Below are 15,760 nucleotides of genomic sequence, written 5' to 3'. Positions count from 1 at the left end.
GCATCGCTTGTATATCTGTTTTCAACCTTTAATCCTTAACATCTGCCATTTTTCAGCACACATCAGGTTTTCCTCTGCATTTTTCTCTTATCGCGATTGAAATGCATACATTTTCTGTGTGCATCCGCTTTCTATTTTTATCGTGATTAAACTGTGCATTCTAAAGCGTCCATCTGTTTTTCTCCTCTGTGTTTATTGCATCGATCTCAAAACACCGCTAATCAAGAACAACCAACAACAACAAACAATTTTGTGAGGAATTCACATTGATCTCAAACCCTAACCGCTCAGGAACAACCAACAACAACAAACAAATGTGGTAAGTCATGGCAACCGCTCATGTTATTTCTTGCTGCATTGCATGTCACGTGTTTACAATAGCCTCTTCCGTCAGCAGTGTGGGATTCACATTTTATAAATGTAAGGAATTAGTAAGGATGACGGAGAAGGTTACTGAGTTAGACACACAACCGAATGCTAGTGGAGGTCAATGAGAAAGAGAAGCCATTAGATACTGTTTTGGATGTGGGCAGTACAGAGAGCAAAACACAAACTTTGGGTCCGGCTGTGGAGCCCCCTCAGCAGGGCGTTTGTGTGACGTCTCGGTGGCATACTCACTCAGCAACAGCACTCTCCCAATCCTGTTAGGGTTCCAATTGATTCTCCCCACTCAGTGATGCACCCACTCAGAATCATGTTGAAAGAGCCCTTGTTATTGGTGATTCTATTCTAATATGGAAATAGAGACTCCAGACACAATTGTTAAATGCATTTTGTGTGCCAGAGCATCTGACATCAAATCAAATGTACAAGTGCTGGCTAATGCCAAACATACATTTTCAACAATTGTTATTCATGTCGGCACTAATGATGCCCAGCTTTGCCAATCGGAAATCATTAGAGATAATGTTAAAGAGGTGTGTGAATTTGCAGAAAAAAAGTCAGACACTGTAATATTCTCTGGCACCCTCCCTGCTCATCATGGTGACGAGGTTTATAGTAGATTAGTGTCACTGAATGGCTGGATGTCTGAATGGTGTCTGGAGAATAGAATATGATTTATTGAAAATTGGAAGAGTTTTTGGGGTAGACCTGACCTGTTAAACAGGGACTGACTCCATCCATCCAGGGAAGGTGCCGCTCTCCTCTCTAGTAATTTGGCTCATAGTCTTAATAATGATAGTATTTGACTAACTGGAGCCCAGGTCAGGAAGCAGACAAACTGGATAAACCGAACGTCTACTAGCTGCCTTGAGACATCACACAGGTCACATCAAATACAACACATAGAGACTGTATAACCTAGATATCATATAAAGACTGTGTCTGTTCCCCAAAATACCAAACACAAAGCCCTCATTAAATAATTTAGAATACATTTGATTAAGGTCAAACTTGAACAAACAACAAATTACAGATATACATTATATAAAGATAGGGCTACTAAACATTAGATCTCTTTCTACCAATGCACTGATTGTAAATTAAATTATTACAGATCATAGTTTGAATGTGCTCTGTTTGACTTAAACCTGGGTAGACCTGACCTGTTAAACAGGGACTGACGCCATCCATCCAGGGAAGGTGCCGCTCTCCTCTCTAGTAATTTGGCTCATAGTCTTAATAATGATAGTATTTGACTAACTGGAGCCCAGGTCAGGAAGCAGACAAACTGGATAAACCGAACGTCTACTAGCTGCCTTGAGACATCACACAGGTCACATCAAATACAACACATAGAGACTGTATAACCTAGATATCATATAAAGACTGTGTCTGTTCCCCAAAATACCAAACACAAAGCCCTCATTAAATAATTTAGAATACATTTGATTAAGGTCAAACTTGAACAAACAACAAATTACAGATATACATTATATAAAGATAGGGCTACTAAACATTAGATCTCTTTCTACCATTAAAGAACTGCACGTAGATCCTCACTCCTCGTCTGCCTCCTGCCAAACGTAACAATTATTATAAACATGAGCCTCATCTGAAGGGTTGAGGAGGTGGTGTTACTACAATTTACAGTGAAGTTTCTGGTGTTACTTAGAGGACAGGATATACATTTATGTCTTTTCAACTAATAATGCTTAATGCGACACTGTCAGATATAAATAAAAAAAATGGTCATCTTTTACCCTTGCTACAGTATATACAGCAGATCACCTGGGCCTTATTCTGATTTCCTTGGTGAATTTGTAAATGTTTTATCAGATCTTGTAATTACTGTTGGTAGAGCTTTAATTGTTGGTGACTTCAACATGCACATAGATAATGAAAATGACACATTGGGATTAGCATTTATCGATATTCTCAACTCTCTTGGAGTCAGACAAAATGTAACAGGACCAACTCGTTGCCATATTCATATGCTAAATGTAATTCTGTCTTATGGAGTTGATGTTGATAATCTAGAAATTCTGCCGCAGAGTGATTGTCACCGGGATGCAGAGCTAGAGTTCAGTAGGGTGACAGCCGCAGGAAAGAAGCTTCCTCTGAACCTGCTGGTTCGGGTGTGGAGGGACCTGAAACGCCTCCCGGAGGGGAGTGGGGTGAACAGTCTGTGGTTGGGGTGGGAACAGTCTTTGATGATGCTGCGCGCCTTATGCAAGCATTGTTTGCCCTGGATGGCCTCGATGGAGGGGAGTGAGGATCCGGTGATGCAGTGGGCAGTTTTCAACACCCTCTGCAGTGCTTTCCGGTCATGGGTAGAGCAGTTGCTATACCAAAGTGTGACACAGTTGGTGAGGATGCTCTCGATGGTGCAGCGGTAGAAGTTCACCAGGATCTGAGGAGACAGGTGGACCTTCTTGAGTCTCCGCAGAAAGAAGAGATGCTGGTGAGCCTTCTTGATCAGGGTAGAGGTGTTGAGGGTACAAGAGAGATCCTCAGAGATGTGGACGCCCAGAAACTTGAAGCTGTTGACACGCTCCACATCAGTCCCGTTGATGAGAATGGATGTGTGTGTGCCAGCTTTAGACATCCTGAAGTCCACAATGAGCTCTTTGGTCTTCTTAATGTTGAGAGCCAGGTTGTTGTCAGTGCACCACGATGATAGGTGCTGGACCTCCTCCCTGTAGGCAGTCTCATCATTGTTGCTGATGAGACCAATCACCGTAGTGTCGTCTGCAAACTTGACAATGGTGTTAGAGCCATGTACAGGTGTGCAGTCGTAGGTGAAGAGGGAGTAAAGGAGAGGGCTCAGCACACATCCCTGTGGTATGCTGGTTTTCAGGGTGATGGTTGAGGAGGTGTGATTATCTAATCTAACAGACTGAGGTCTGTTGGTTAGGAAGTCCAGAATCCAGTTACAGAGGGAGGAATTGATGCCCAGTTCACTGAGTTTGGTGATCAGTTTGGAGGGGATGATGGTGTTGAATGCTGAACTAAAGTCAATGAACAGCATTCTCACATAGGTGTTTCTATTGTCAAGGTGGGACAGGGCAGAGTGAAGTGCCGTAGAGACGGCATCCTCTGTGCTCCTGTTCTGAAGGTAGGCGAATTGGAAGGGGTCCAGTGAGGGTGGTAAGCAGGTCTTGAGATGGGCCAGGACCAGCCTCTCGAAGCACTTCGTAATGATGGGGGTGAGTGCAACTGGATGGTAGTCATTAAGGCTTGTTGCATTGGAGTGCTTTGGCACCGGTACGATGGAGGTGGTTGTAAAGCACGCGGGGACAGCTGCTTGGGCTAGTGACAGATTAAATACGTCAGTCCAAACCTCAGTCAGCTGCACAGCACAGGCCCGGAGTACGCGTCCGGGGACACCATCAGGACCAACAGCCTTGCGAACAAGAAACAAAGAGAGGTGATCTGAGTGTCCTAGATGGGGGAGGGGAGTAGCTTTGTATGCATCAGCTATATTTGTGTAGACTTGGTCTAAAATCTTTCCTCCTCTTGTGGGGCATGATGAATTTTTATGGAATTTAGGCAGTACAGTCTTTAAATTTGAGTGGTTGAAGTCACCCGCGACAATGTAGGCTGCCTCGGGATGCAGAGTTTGTTGTTTACTGATAGCAGAATGCAGTTCTTTCATTAGTAAAGATAGCTTTACTAATAATTTTCAAGATCTATCTCATACACTCAGTAATCTCCAAAGCCTAGAAGTACTTGATGAAATAACAGAAAATATAAATACAGTCATCTCTAGCACTCTTGATAGTGTCTCCCCCCTTCGATTAAAGAAAAAAGCCCTGCACCATGGTACAATGATCACACTCATGCTCTCAATAGAGCAGCTTGGTAAATGGAGCGCAAGTGGAAGAATACAAAATTAGAGGTATTTTGCAGAGCATGGAAGTATAGTGTCTGTAGCTACAGACAGGCACTAAAAGCTGCCAGGGTAGCATATTTTAGCAAACTCATAGAAAATAATCACAACAATCCTAGATGTTTATTCACTACTGTGGCTAAATTGGTTAGGAAAACCTAACCAATTTAGGTTAGGTTTTCCTAACCTAAATTGAGTAAAGCCTCAACATAACCAGATATTCCATCACAGCACAAGAGTAATGACTCCATGAATTCCTTGACTAATCAAATTGAATGGAATTATGCAATCATCTTTCATAGCTCCTCAGAAAACAGTGTCTCATAATGTTCCTCACGTGCAACTTCAATCCTTTGCAGTCATAGGTCATGAAGAGCTAACTACTTATTGAAACATCAAAAGCCACAACATTTTTATTAGATCCAATACCAACCAAGCTCTTAAAAGAGGTGTTTCCTGTAATCTCAGAACCTCTATTTTTAGTTATATTTAAAATAAATGTTTTTTTTATGATTGAAAGTTTACTTTTTCTGACTCCTCAACAGTGTGTTCATTGGACTCTAACCAAAAACATGTCACAAAGCTTCTTTTGCTGCTCATGGTGCCGATAATTGTCTTGACACCGGTATCGCTGCTTGCAGCTATATTTTTTTTGTTTCCCTGTCTCAACCTCTGGACTCCTATCCTGAGGTCACCAGAACCGGCTGGATCCTGCTCCATTCATGCTTCGTGTTTGACTCCACTGCTAAGTGTCGCTGTGTGATTATGACCAATAGCAACCGGTGCCAGCCAAACATCACTTCAGTCTATTACGATGGACTTCAGAGGATGAACTTATGCCAACTCCAACCATAAGTTATGGAATACTGCATATGCCATTGCCTGAACCTTGGATTTAGGATAGACCTCACAGAAATTACCAGCCAGGTTGAACTGTGATGCACTACTGGAAGTGGCTTACTGGCCTAGCTTATGAAGTGACGTGTGGAAGTATTGCAAAGACTGCCAGGTATGCCAGAAATACAAACCTTCAATAACCAAGCTGTCAAGACAGTTGCAGTCAACTCCCGTGGTAGAGCCAGGGCACATGCTTGGAGTGGACCTGATCGGACCATTTCCCAGAAGTAACAAGCAAAATCAATACCACCTTGTGGTGGTGTACAATTGCTTAAAATGGAATTGGACCTGATGCAGACAGCGAAAGCCCCTAAAATGGCACGGATCCTGGTGGATGAGATATTCACCTGTTGGGGTACCCCTGCTTATCTGGTGTCGGATTGCGGAGCCCAGTTCACATCCCGTCTCATCACTCTGGTATGACAGCAATAAGGAGTTGTTCAAAAAGTAACCACCGCTTACATCCTCAAATCAATCTCACTGAGTGGGTTAACTGTTAAGTGGTAAATTCCTCCAGTGGGGGGATAGTATGTAAAAATCAGAGCCTGTCCCAATAGGTGTAGTTCCCTTCCATGCCACTGAGTAAGGTTACCTTTAAAGAATGCCTCAGTAGAGGAAGAAGAGGGAGTGATCAAGCTGTTTTTTTCAGGAAAGCATGGCCTGTGGGGAAGTTGGCCTTTAGTTTCTCCAACACCTAAGGCTTAAGAAATATGTTTTGAGCTTAACTAAGGTGATTTGTTACTTTTTCTTTTGTTACCTATATGCAATTGCATTGTTTGGAATATCCGTCACAACCCGCAAAGGACTTTGCTATGAGGCTGTAAACAAAGGGGCTAAAGACTGTGTGTGAGGTCGATTGGACTGCCTAACCTAATATGGTTATCTTCAGATAAGACACTTTTTTTTGGACTGTTTGTTGCTCTCTCTCAAACCAAAATTTTAAGTTTGTTTGTTTTTACCTGAAATTGTTATGCCTTTTCCAGTGCATTGAGCTAAAGAGATTGCAGTGCTACTGCACTACTGCTTTCATGTTGTTGGTTTGTTTACTATTCATGCTAATCAATTTGCTAATTTATGTTGATGAAATACTACTACTTTTGTACATATTTCAGCAATCATATACAAATTTGATTTAGTTTTGTTATCTGATGCAATTCTATTCTAATAATACAAGGTTTTCTGGTTTTCAACCTCATTTCAAAGACCCTTCTGTATGGTTTATGACTTAAACTATTGCTAGAAGAAACCCCCTTCAATCTAATATAGCTGGGTTTAAGAAGAAATGCTTGAGACAGTTAGAGTAAGATATCATTTAGGTTTTACAATAGGTGGCGCTATAACAGTTATAAATGTTTGTGCTATCATGTTTTACATACATGTGAATTGTTTTATATGTTGCAATGTTTCACACAGACACACGTTATTCATATTATATGATATATCTCCTCATTCTGAACAACTTTGCCTCAAGATCCATAGGTGTCAATCCATTTCTTCATTAAATATTTTAAATTATTACTAGTCCTAGTAATAAGACTAGCAAACTAGTCCTAGGCTTTTCACTCAACCTTGACAAAACCAGTGTAGCACAATTCTCTGGACTTCTAGATCAATGATTATAAAAAATAAAATAAAACATACAGGCAGTATTTGGAGGTAGAAAAGTATCAAGGCTCTTCTGAATCTGACGTTTGCGCAACCTCCTGTCTACTAAGCCTTCATCAGGTTTTTCAACGCAGCATAGATGTATCCTTCTCTGCTTATGATATTCCAAAATGTTTGCGTGTAGATCAATAGTGATGAAAAGTATGAAAATTGCATCTGACAGTGTGTTTGAAAGAAGTTAATTCATAAATTTTCTTCCAGTTTCAGATGATTCCAAGTGATTTAAAGTTTTTCAAGTGATTACATTTATACAGAGAAAGCATTGTAGTGATTAGATATTTTCTTGAATATGTCTAAAGCTCACATGATTTCTTGGAGTAATGATGGTGGAAAACAGTCTGAACTAGGGTAATGTTAAAGTCAGTAAAGTCTGCTACCTTATCTAACATTTTAACACTGCTCGGTATCCCGTCTGGTTGTCTAGCTTTTTGCCAGAGTCCTCCTTACATCAGCTTTGGAGACAGATAGCACCTGGAGTGCTTTTTGAGTGCTCAGTGCCAGATGGGCTTGTGACAGCCTTTGAAAACCTATTTAGGTTGCGTAAAACATTTGGTAATGCTTCATTTCTGTGGTAATTTGAAAGGTAGTTTATCTGATATTGCAACACATCCTGCTCATGTACAAACACTTAATCTGTAAAACCCGTAGCGACCCAGTACCGAGCCGAGAGGGGGCACTGATCACAATTTTATATATATATATATATATATATATATATATACAGTATATTACTCAACAACCACTTGCTTGATCTGTACAAATTAGGTGTCGTTTTGAAGCATAGTCTCTTATCTTTACAATGAATGTATCTGATCTGACCAAATCTAAAATACTGCTTTTAAATTTGCTGATAAATTAGAACTGTTCCATTTTAAATAATCACTAACTAAAAAAAAAAAATTATTATAAAAAAAGATCACACAGCCATGTGTTATATATCTTTGTTGTTTATAGAATATAACAAGCAAATTTGTTTCATTCAGAAACCAAACTACAGTGAGTATTAGTGTGTGAAATGCACATGTAACCATAAAAGCTAAAACGGCTATTCCATCACATTTTGGCTTATTACTTCATGAAAAATAAACATGAGATAGAAAATGACATGAGATCTTACAACAGGTGATCCTGATAAAACAAGTGTGATAAACATAAGATTAGTAAATCCAGAAAAATTACTCTGTGTCCTGATGCAACAGCTGATTAGCATATATGGTGTCTCTGAAGCAACACTTTTCTCTGAGAGCTATACAGCATAGAAGTATCCTTCGCTGCCTATGAAATCCCACAATCCTGTGCTCGCGAATCCACGGTGGTTGAGATGAAGAAATACAATGGCGGCCGAAGAGGCAGTTGATAGCCAATTTATGTATAAATGCATGTATTTATTCACTTTTTACAACTTCTGATTCCATTACTAGTGAGAAAGTAGTATTGTAGTTATTAAATATACACTTGTTTATCGCCAAAACTCTCTTGATTTTGTTCTAGATAATTAGATCATTGTGGTTTGGTTGGATGAATGAAGCAGACGCATTACATTTAGTGGACACCAGATGGTGTTAATCAGTTGCTGGTATCCTAGTGTAAAGGGGTTCAATGGGAAGAAGGAGGCGAGAACCGGCTTGATAATATAAATAATATTTTAATGTATAACTTAAAAGACAGAAACACACATGACGGACATGTCCGTAAACTATCTCTCTCTCCTGCACAATCCTCCACAGTCGGCCTTTATCCCTCTCGGAGGCTTGATTAGCTTGATAAGGGACCGGGTGTGTAGTATCACGACCCGGCCCCGCCCTCCACACTGCCACATTCCTCCCTCATACTCCTCAGGCAGGGGAGCCCCCGGCATGACGTACACCCCCCCCCACCCTCTTTCCCTGGGGAGGGTCGTGCCTTTTGCCCCATCTGCCGGCAGGTCATCCCCGTCTACCTGGACGAGGGAGGGGACAAGGGGAGGGAAACAGAAATAATTAAATAGGGGGAGTACTTCCTGTAACAGTGTAGTACCCCCTCAAAAAAAACCACTAAAATTTAAACAAGAGGGAAAAGGCCAAAGCAGAGCGGCTGTGAGAGAGAGAGAAGAGAGAGAGATGGAAAAAAATAATAATCTACTCGCCGGTTCTCCGATACACCGTCGCATGGTCCTCAATCACTCCTCCACCCTCTCAGGCAGATGTCAGCCGCTTCTCCCCAGGTGGACCGGAGTCAGACTTACGACCCCCGGTGGTCAGAACGCCCCTCCGCGTTCTCGGCGACTCGTGGGGACACTCCTCCGCCCCTGGCAGTGGCCCTACCACTCCAGGTGGTCGGGGAACACTTCCCTCCTCCCCTCACAGACGGCAGTCTTCCTCTGACACCTCCGCGTTTCTGGGGGATGGCAGGGCTCTCCTCCGCCCCTGGCAGCGGCTCCATCGTTCCAGGCGGTCGGGGAGTCCAGTCCCCACTTGCCTCGCGGACGGTGGCCGTTCACTGCGTCTGGGCGGTCGGTCTACTCCCTCCCCCAGTGGATGGCAGTGGCGCTCCCCTGGGTGGACGGTAGTGTCGAGGACTCCGCAACGGGAGGCTTGATTAGCCTGATAAGGGACCGGGTGTGTAGAATCATGACTCGGCCCCGCCCTCCGCCCTGCCACACCTAGCAACGTTATGCTACCACATTAGCCTGTCTGAAACCAGTTCCTGGAGGTACCTTCGTACGCAAATACTGTCTGTTGAGTCATTGACTGATAGGGCTGCAAGGCAACAAGAAATCTACCTTTTGTATTGGAAACAGCCCCGTACTTCAGAATCTCACTGGAAATAGTGTTGTCCAGGTACTTCTTGCTTACTGTTTCATGAATACTGTGGATTTGGACATACTACTCCACTGTTTTTGGCATACTATACCGTCAGATATAAAATATTTATATAAATAAAATTCCACATTGACAACCACTGTTCCATATGCAATAATTTTGTATTACTTCATCCTATAAAAAAATAAAAAAGCTAAAAGCTAAGCCTAGTATAGCTGACATGTTGGAGAACAACAACAAAGTAATTTATTTTAAAATGTTTTACCTTTCATACATGCTATCTAATAGGTATAATATCAAACTGAATAATAACTGAACATTTTATTTTTAGTGCTCCAGTCTTGTGTGTTTTTTGAGCAGTGTTGTAGCTTGAGAGTCTCTGAGTGGTATCTAAAAATCTTTTCTTCGAATTTAGAAAGGTTTTCTAAAAATTGATACCATGCAACTTACGTTTTTTTTTTTTTTTTTTTTTAGTTATAAGCTCTTATCTTGGGTAGGCCTATGTGATTTTAGTGGAAATTGGTAAAAATGCCTTCTGACGGGTATACAAAAAAAAAAAAGAACACATAAATAGAGATCCCCACTCATTCAAACCACACTGATCTAAGGCTCAACTAAATCTGAGAGGAGACAGTTAATCACTTAATCTGAGAAGAGACAGGTAAGAACAACATGCATTTCTCTTTCAAACACTTTTACTGGAACACAGGCATGAATGTTTGAAGGACAGTTCCAACCTGGATACTGAACACCTATTCAGTGCTTATTCATTAGGTGAACATGTACGGTTGTATTAATGCTAAACTCTGACTCACAAGCTGAAAAAGGGACATTATACTGACTATAATTCATGTAGAACTGATAGGGTCCTCTATACTATAATGGCAATTATCTTTTCCTCAGTCCAAAGGAGGCTGAGACGCAACATAATTTCTCCATACACTCAGATGCTGTGTCGTATTCTTAGGTCGGGATGGACATGCCAGTGATTTTGTTGCTCACACTTTTGTCTGGGGAGTGTGTCACTGGTTTCACAGGCAAGTATAAGATGGTACTAGTGGTACTATTACATTTTTACTAAAGGGGCCATTCTGGGGCCAGTTGGGCAGAGCAAATATGTTACATATATAAGCAGATGACTCATTTAGCATTTTAAACTTTAATATGACAACATTCACAAACCATTTTTCTTCCTTATGGAACAGCATATTCAATGAGGAAAAGTTAGCAAGTTATTTCATTTTGGTTTAAGATTTAGTGGAAAACCATTTTTTTAAGATTAAGATGCACTGATGAATTGTTCATTCACAATAAGATCAGCAACATCCAATAGGAATGTAAAAAGGGTATTTTTTCATGTTGAACAGGGAATGTTGCTCTCGGACTCAACGCTGTCCAGTCATCCACATTTGAGCACTTTACAACAGCCGAAAAGGCTACAGATGGTAACAAAGAATCAGACTACAAGAATTTATCATGCAGTCACACTGGAATTGAGAGAAATCCCTGGTGGAGAGTGGATTTGAAGCATGTCTACAATGTGACCAATGTTACCATCACTAATCGTGGGGACTGTTGTGTGGAGCGAATAGATGGTGCTGAGATCCGTGTTGGCAACAGCCTGAATAACAACGGCAACAATAATCAGCTGTAAGAGTTCTCTCTCTTCCTCTTTATATACAACTGTTTGTTTTTTTAACTGTGTCAAGTAGAATCATTTCCTAATGTATTTTTTTTTCTTGAATAGGCAGAATACACTAAAGTAAAAAAAACAACAAGTGGTGCTTAATATTTGTACAAGCATGTCCCTGCCAGAAGTCTACACTATGCTATGTTTCATTTCACTCTGTGTGCCTGTATTCACAGGGTTGAAGTAATTTCAAGCATCCCATTGGGAGCCACAAAAACGTTTACATTTATGCCTACTAGTGGCCAATATGTCAACATTCATCTACCGGGGGATGCTAAAATTCTCACTTTGTGTGAGGTTGAAGTATTTGCAGGTAAGACTGAGAGACTGAGAGAAAAAGAGTCTTTTTTATTTTGTTTCTGTACCAAGGACAGTTTAAGGCCAGTGCTAATGGGTCCAGTGCCCCAGGCCTCTGATATCTAGGAGCCTCAGACTGAGAATACAGCAGTTTTCTGACACCTAGAAAAAAAGCTACTGAAAATGTATGTGATATTAGTAGAAAAACAACCAATGGACCAAAGCCAGTGATGCAAGACCGAGCCTTTTGAACACCTTATTCCAGCTTTTACATTGATGTTTTCTAATTGTGGTACATTGTTGCAAGGTTGCAATGGACTACTCCATTTTTATTATGATGTATTGATAGTGCTGTAGTTCCTCTATTTGGTCTGTACAGATAACATTTATGTAGAATCTATTATACTAAACAAGGGGGCCTCCAAAGAAGCAGGTGTTTGGGGCCTTGTGGGCCATCATCTGTCATTGTGTTGAACATATTAATAAAACAATTGTTTTTACACATTAATGTGTATTTTTTTATTATTATTATTTTTTACAGAGACTGAAGGCGCAGTGTCCACCAGTGAGTGTTCTTTGTAACTTTGCTTGTGTTTTCAATAAGTTATGAATATTCTTATAAACAATTCAACAGAACTTTGATTCACAAACACAACACAATGTTGGGATTTATGTCAGCAACACAAAATAAAATAAGAAACACTGTATTCAAATGGTTTTTTTTTTATATATAAATTGTTAAATTGCTTTAATGCACAGGGAATGTTGCTCTCGGACTCAACGCTGTCCAGTCATCCACATTGGAGTCATTTGCAACAGCCGAAAAGGCTACAGATGGTAACAAAGAATCAGACTACAAGAAGTTATCATGCAGTCACACTGGAGTTGAGAGAAATCCCTGGTGGAGAGTGGACTTGATGCATGTCTTCAAAGTAACCCGTGTTAACATCACTAATCGGGACTGTTGTGTGGGGCAGATAGATGGTGCTGAGATCCGTGTTGGCAACAGCCTGAATAACAACGGCAACAATAATCAGCTGTAAGAGGACTCTCTCTCTTTCTTTAATGCTGCAGCATCATTAGGTTTGAAATAAACATTTACTGCAACCACAGCAACAATACAAACACTAATGTTAAAATTACATTTAAAACCCAAAAGAAAAGTAAAAACCTTCTATTTTGGGTACTTTCTATCCTCTGAGAGTAACTTGAACAGAGTACAGCTCCTCATTTTTTACTCATTGACTGGTAACACTTTTTACCTTACAGCTTACTGACACTATTTACCACCCCAGACACTGTTAAAAAAAGATGACACACATTAACTCAGCAAAAAAGAAACTTTAAACTGCTTTTATTTTCAGAACATAAAAAGATTCAACAACTAAAACATAAACTGAACAAGTTTCACAGACATGTGACTAACAGAAATTGAATAATGTGTCCCTGAACAAAGGGAGGGGAGGGGGGTCAAAAGTAACTTTCAGTACCTTGTGTGACCACCAGCTGCATTAAGTACTGCAGTGCATCTCCTCCTCATGGACTGCACCAGATTTGCCAGTTCTTGCTGTGAGATGTTAAACTACTCTTCCACCAAGGCAATTGCAAGTTCCCGGACATTTCTGGAGGGAATGGCCCTAGCCCTCACTCTCTGATCCAACAGGTCCCAGACGAGCTTGAGATCCAGGCTCTTCGCTGGGCATGGCAAAACACTGACATTCCTGTCTTGCAGGAAATCACGCACAGAACGAGCAGTATGGCTGGTGGCATTGTCATGCTGGAGGGTAATATCAGGATGAGCATGCAGGAAGGGTACCACATGAGGGAGGAGGATGTCTTCCCTGTAAGGCACAGCGTTGAGATTGCCAGCAATGACAACCAGTTCAGTCCAATGATGCTGTGGCACACCGCCCCAGACCATGATGGACCCTCCACCTCCAAATTGATCCCGCTCCAGAGTTCAGGCCTCGGTGTAACGCTCATTCCTTCTATGATAAACGCGAGTCCGAACATCACCCCTGGTGAGACAAAAACACGACTCATCAGAGAAGAGCACTTTTTGCCTGTCCTGTCTGGTCCAGCGAAGGTGGGTTCGTGCCCATAGCGACATTGTTGCCGGTGATGTCTGGTAAGGACCTGCCTTACAACAGGCCTACAAGCCCTCAGTCCAGCCTCTCAGAGTATTGCAGACAGTCTGAACATTGATGGAGGGTTTGTCCATTCCTTGTGTAACTCGGGCAGTTGTTGTTGCCATCCTGTACCTGTCCCACAGATGTACCGATCCTGTGCAGGTGTTTTTACGCGTGGTCTGCCACTGCAAGGATGATCAGCTGTCCTTCCTGTCTCCCTGTAACAGTACGGACATTGCAATTTATTGCCCTGGCCACATCTGCAGTCCTCATGCCTCCATGCAGTATTCCTAAGGCATGTTCACGCAGATGAGCAGGGACCCTGGGGATCTTTCTTTTGGTGTTTTTCAGAGTCAGTAGAAAGGTCTCTTTAGTGTCCTAAGTTTTTATTATTGTGACCTCAATTGTCTACCGTCTGTAAGCTGTTAGTGTCTTCATGACGTTCCACAGGTGCATGTTCATTAATTGTTTATGGTTCATTGATTAAGCATGAAAAACATTGTTTAAACCCTTTACAATGAAGATATGTAAAGTTATTTGGATTTTTACTAAATTATCTTTAAAATACAGTGCCCTGAAAAAGAGACGTTTCTTTTTTTGCTGAGTTTACTAAGGTAGCATGTTGACCTAAACACACATCTTCAAATCTGAGATTTATTGTGAAGGTCAATTAAGTTGACTTGATTTAATAATTAATAATTGATTTATCATGGATGTGATGACTTGAGGATTGTGGTAAAGGTGTTCAAACATTTCTATTCTAATCACGTTTTTTGAAGAAAGTCTGTGCTTAGTATTTGCATAAAAGCATGTCACTGTCAGATGTACATACAGTGCTACAGTATGTGCCTTTTGTAATTTCTCGTGTCTCTCTCTGTCTGTCTCTTTGTGTATCCACAGGGCGGCAGTCATTTTGAGCATGCCAACGGGAGCCACAAAAACATTTGTGTTTACACCTATTAGTGGCCGATATGTCAACATTTATCTTCCTGGGGACTTTAAAGGTCTGACTTTGTGTGAGGTTGAAGTATTTGCAGCTGAGACAGAAGTATTTACTAGTGAGATAAAAGAAGGAACACTGAGAACGTGGTGTGTGTAAGTAAGTGTATGTGTGGACTGTATGTAAATTGCCTTAATAATTTAATAATAGATTAAGTGGGATGAGATGAAGTTACACCACAGTACTCAATCCTGAGAAGGAATAAAATAAGAATTAAAAAATAAATTGTTTTCAGAGCGTTGCATCAACTTATTGTCAGTGTACTTTTTGCTGTTATTAAAAAGATTTTCAATGAACATCTTCGTCTTCAAATTTAAGTGTTCAGTGTTTGCTCTGAGAGATGGTGCTGTAGGTGGTGTACACGATCTGGGCTAGTAGTCCAAAAGTCTTAGGTTCAAACACTTAAAGGTGCAATCCGTGAACTGGAGGGATGCTGAGATTCTCATTATCCTATGTACCATTGCCAATTAAACTTTCCCTGTAGAAATTGAGCTGTAAATTCAGAAATGAATCAGGGCTAAGAAAAACAAGCAAAAAAAATGGGGGGATCTATTTCCAAATATCCTATTTTATTTTGTGCATTATTTACTACTACGAGCAATGACAGACAGCATCTGAGGCTGTATCTCTGCAACGCTTTCCCGTATTTTCATGAAACGTTGTGTGCGACAAAATGACCACACCCTGATCTCGCCATATTAATTTCGTGACAGCGCCACCTATTGGTCAAAAGTTATAATTAATTTAATTTAAATTTAAGTACTTCTATCTATGTTTTTTAATGCTGATTTTCTTTTTCTTTTTTCTTTTCTCCCCTTTTCTTCCCAATATGGAATGCCCACTTTCCAATGCGCTCGAAATCCTCGTGGTTGAGTAGTGACTCACCTCACTATTGTCCATGCCATCCATGCACAACACACCACGTGTCCCACCAAGAGCGAGAAACACATTATAGTGACCATGAGCGGGTTACCACATGTGACTGTACCCTCCCTAGCAACCGGGTCA

General features: G+C 41.0%; 1 protein-coding gene across 2 annotated transcripts; it reads left to right on the top strand.

The window, feature by feature from the left end:
• The first annotated feature begins 10,241 nt into the window (after positions 1-10,241).
• On the top strand, positions 10,242-14,921 carry LOC127639195 (uncharacterized). Of its 2 annotated transcripts, none has more exons than XM_052121098.1 (7): positions 10,242-10,297; positions 10,604-10,673; positions 11,004-11,286; positions 11,503-11,639; positions 12,165-12,188; positions 12,383-12,662; positions 14,653-14,921. In XM_052121098.1, exons 2-7 carry the CDS (start codon positions 10,610-10,612, stop codon positions 14,849-14,851), a joined length of 987 nt encoding a protein of 328 aa, XP_051977058.1. In that variant the 5' UTR covers positions 10,242-10,297; positions 10,604-10,609; the 3' UTR covers positions 14,852-14,921. The 2 variants fall into 2 exon arrangements, with proteins under 2 accessions (XP_051977058.1, XP_051977056.1); XM_052121096.1 differs by having other exon boundaries at positions 10,278-10,297; positions 10,540-10,673.
• The last annotated feature ends 839 nt before the right edge of the window (positions 14,922-15,760 follow it).

This window comes from Xyrauchen texanus, chromosome 47 (assembly GCF_025860055.1).
Source record: "Xyrauchen texanus isolate HMW12.3.18 chromosome 47, RBS_HiC_50CHRs, whole genome shotgun sequence".
Lineage (NCBI taxonomy): Eukaryota > Metazoa > Chordata > Actinopteri > Cypriniformes > Catostomidae > Xyrauchen > Xyrauchen texanus.
The sequence above is the reverse complement of the archived record's forward strand: the minus strand, read 5'-3'. Positions and strand labels throughout refer to the sequence as shown.

Excerpts from the sequence above, each read along its gene's own strand:
- LOC127639195 (XM_052121098.1), top strand. The coding sequence starts at position 10,610 with ATGGACATGCCAGTGATTTTGTTGCTCACACTTTTGTCTGGGGAGTGT. Across the intron at positions 12,189-12,382 it reads TGAAGGCGCAGTGTCCACCA|GGAATGTTGCTCTCGGACTC; the intron begins GTGAGTGTTCTT and ends TTTAATGCACAG. Across the intron at positions 12,663-14,652 it reads AACGGCAACAATAATCAGCT|GGCGGCAGTCATTTTGAGCA; the intron begins GTAAGAGGACTC and ends GTGTATCCACAG.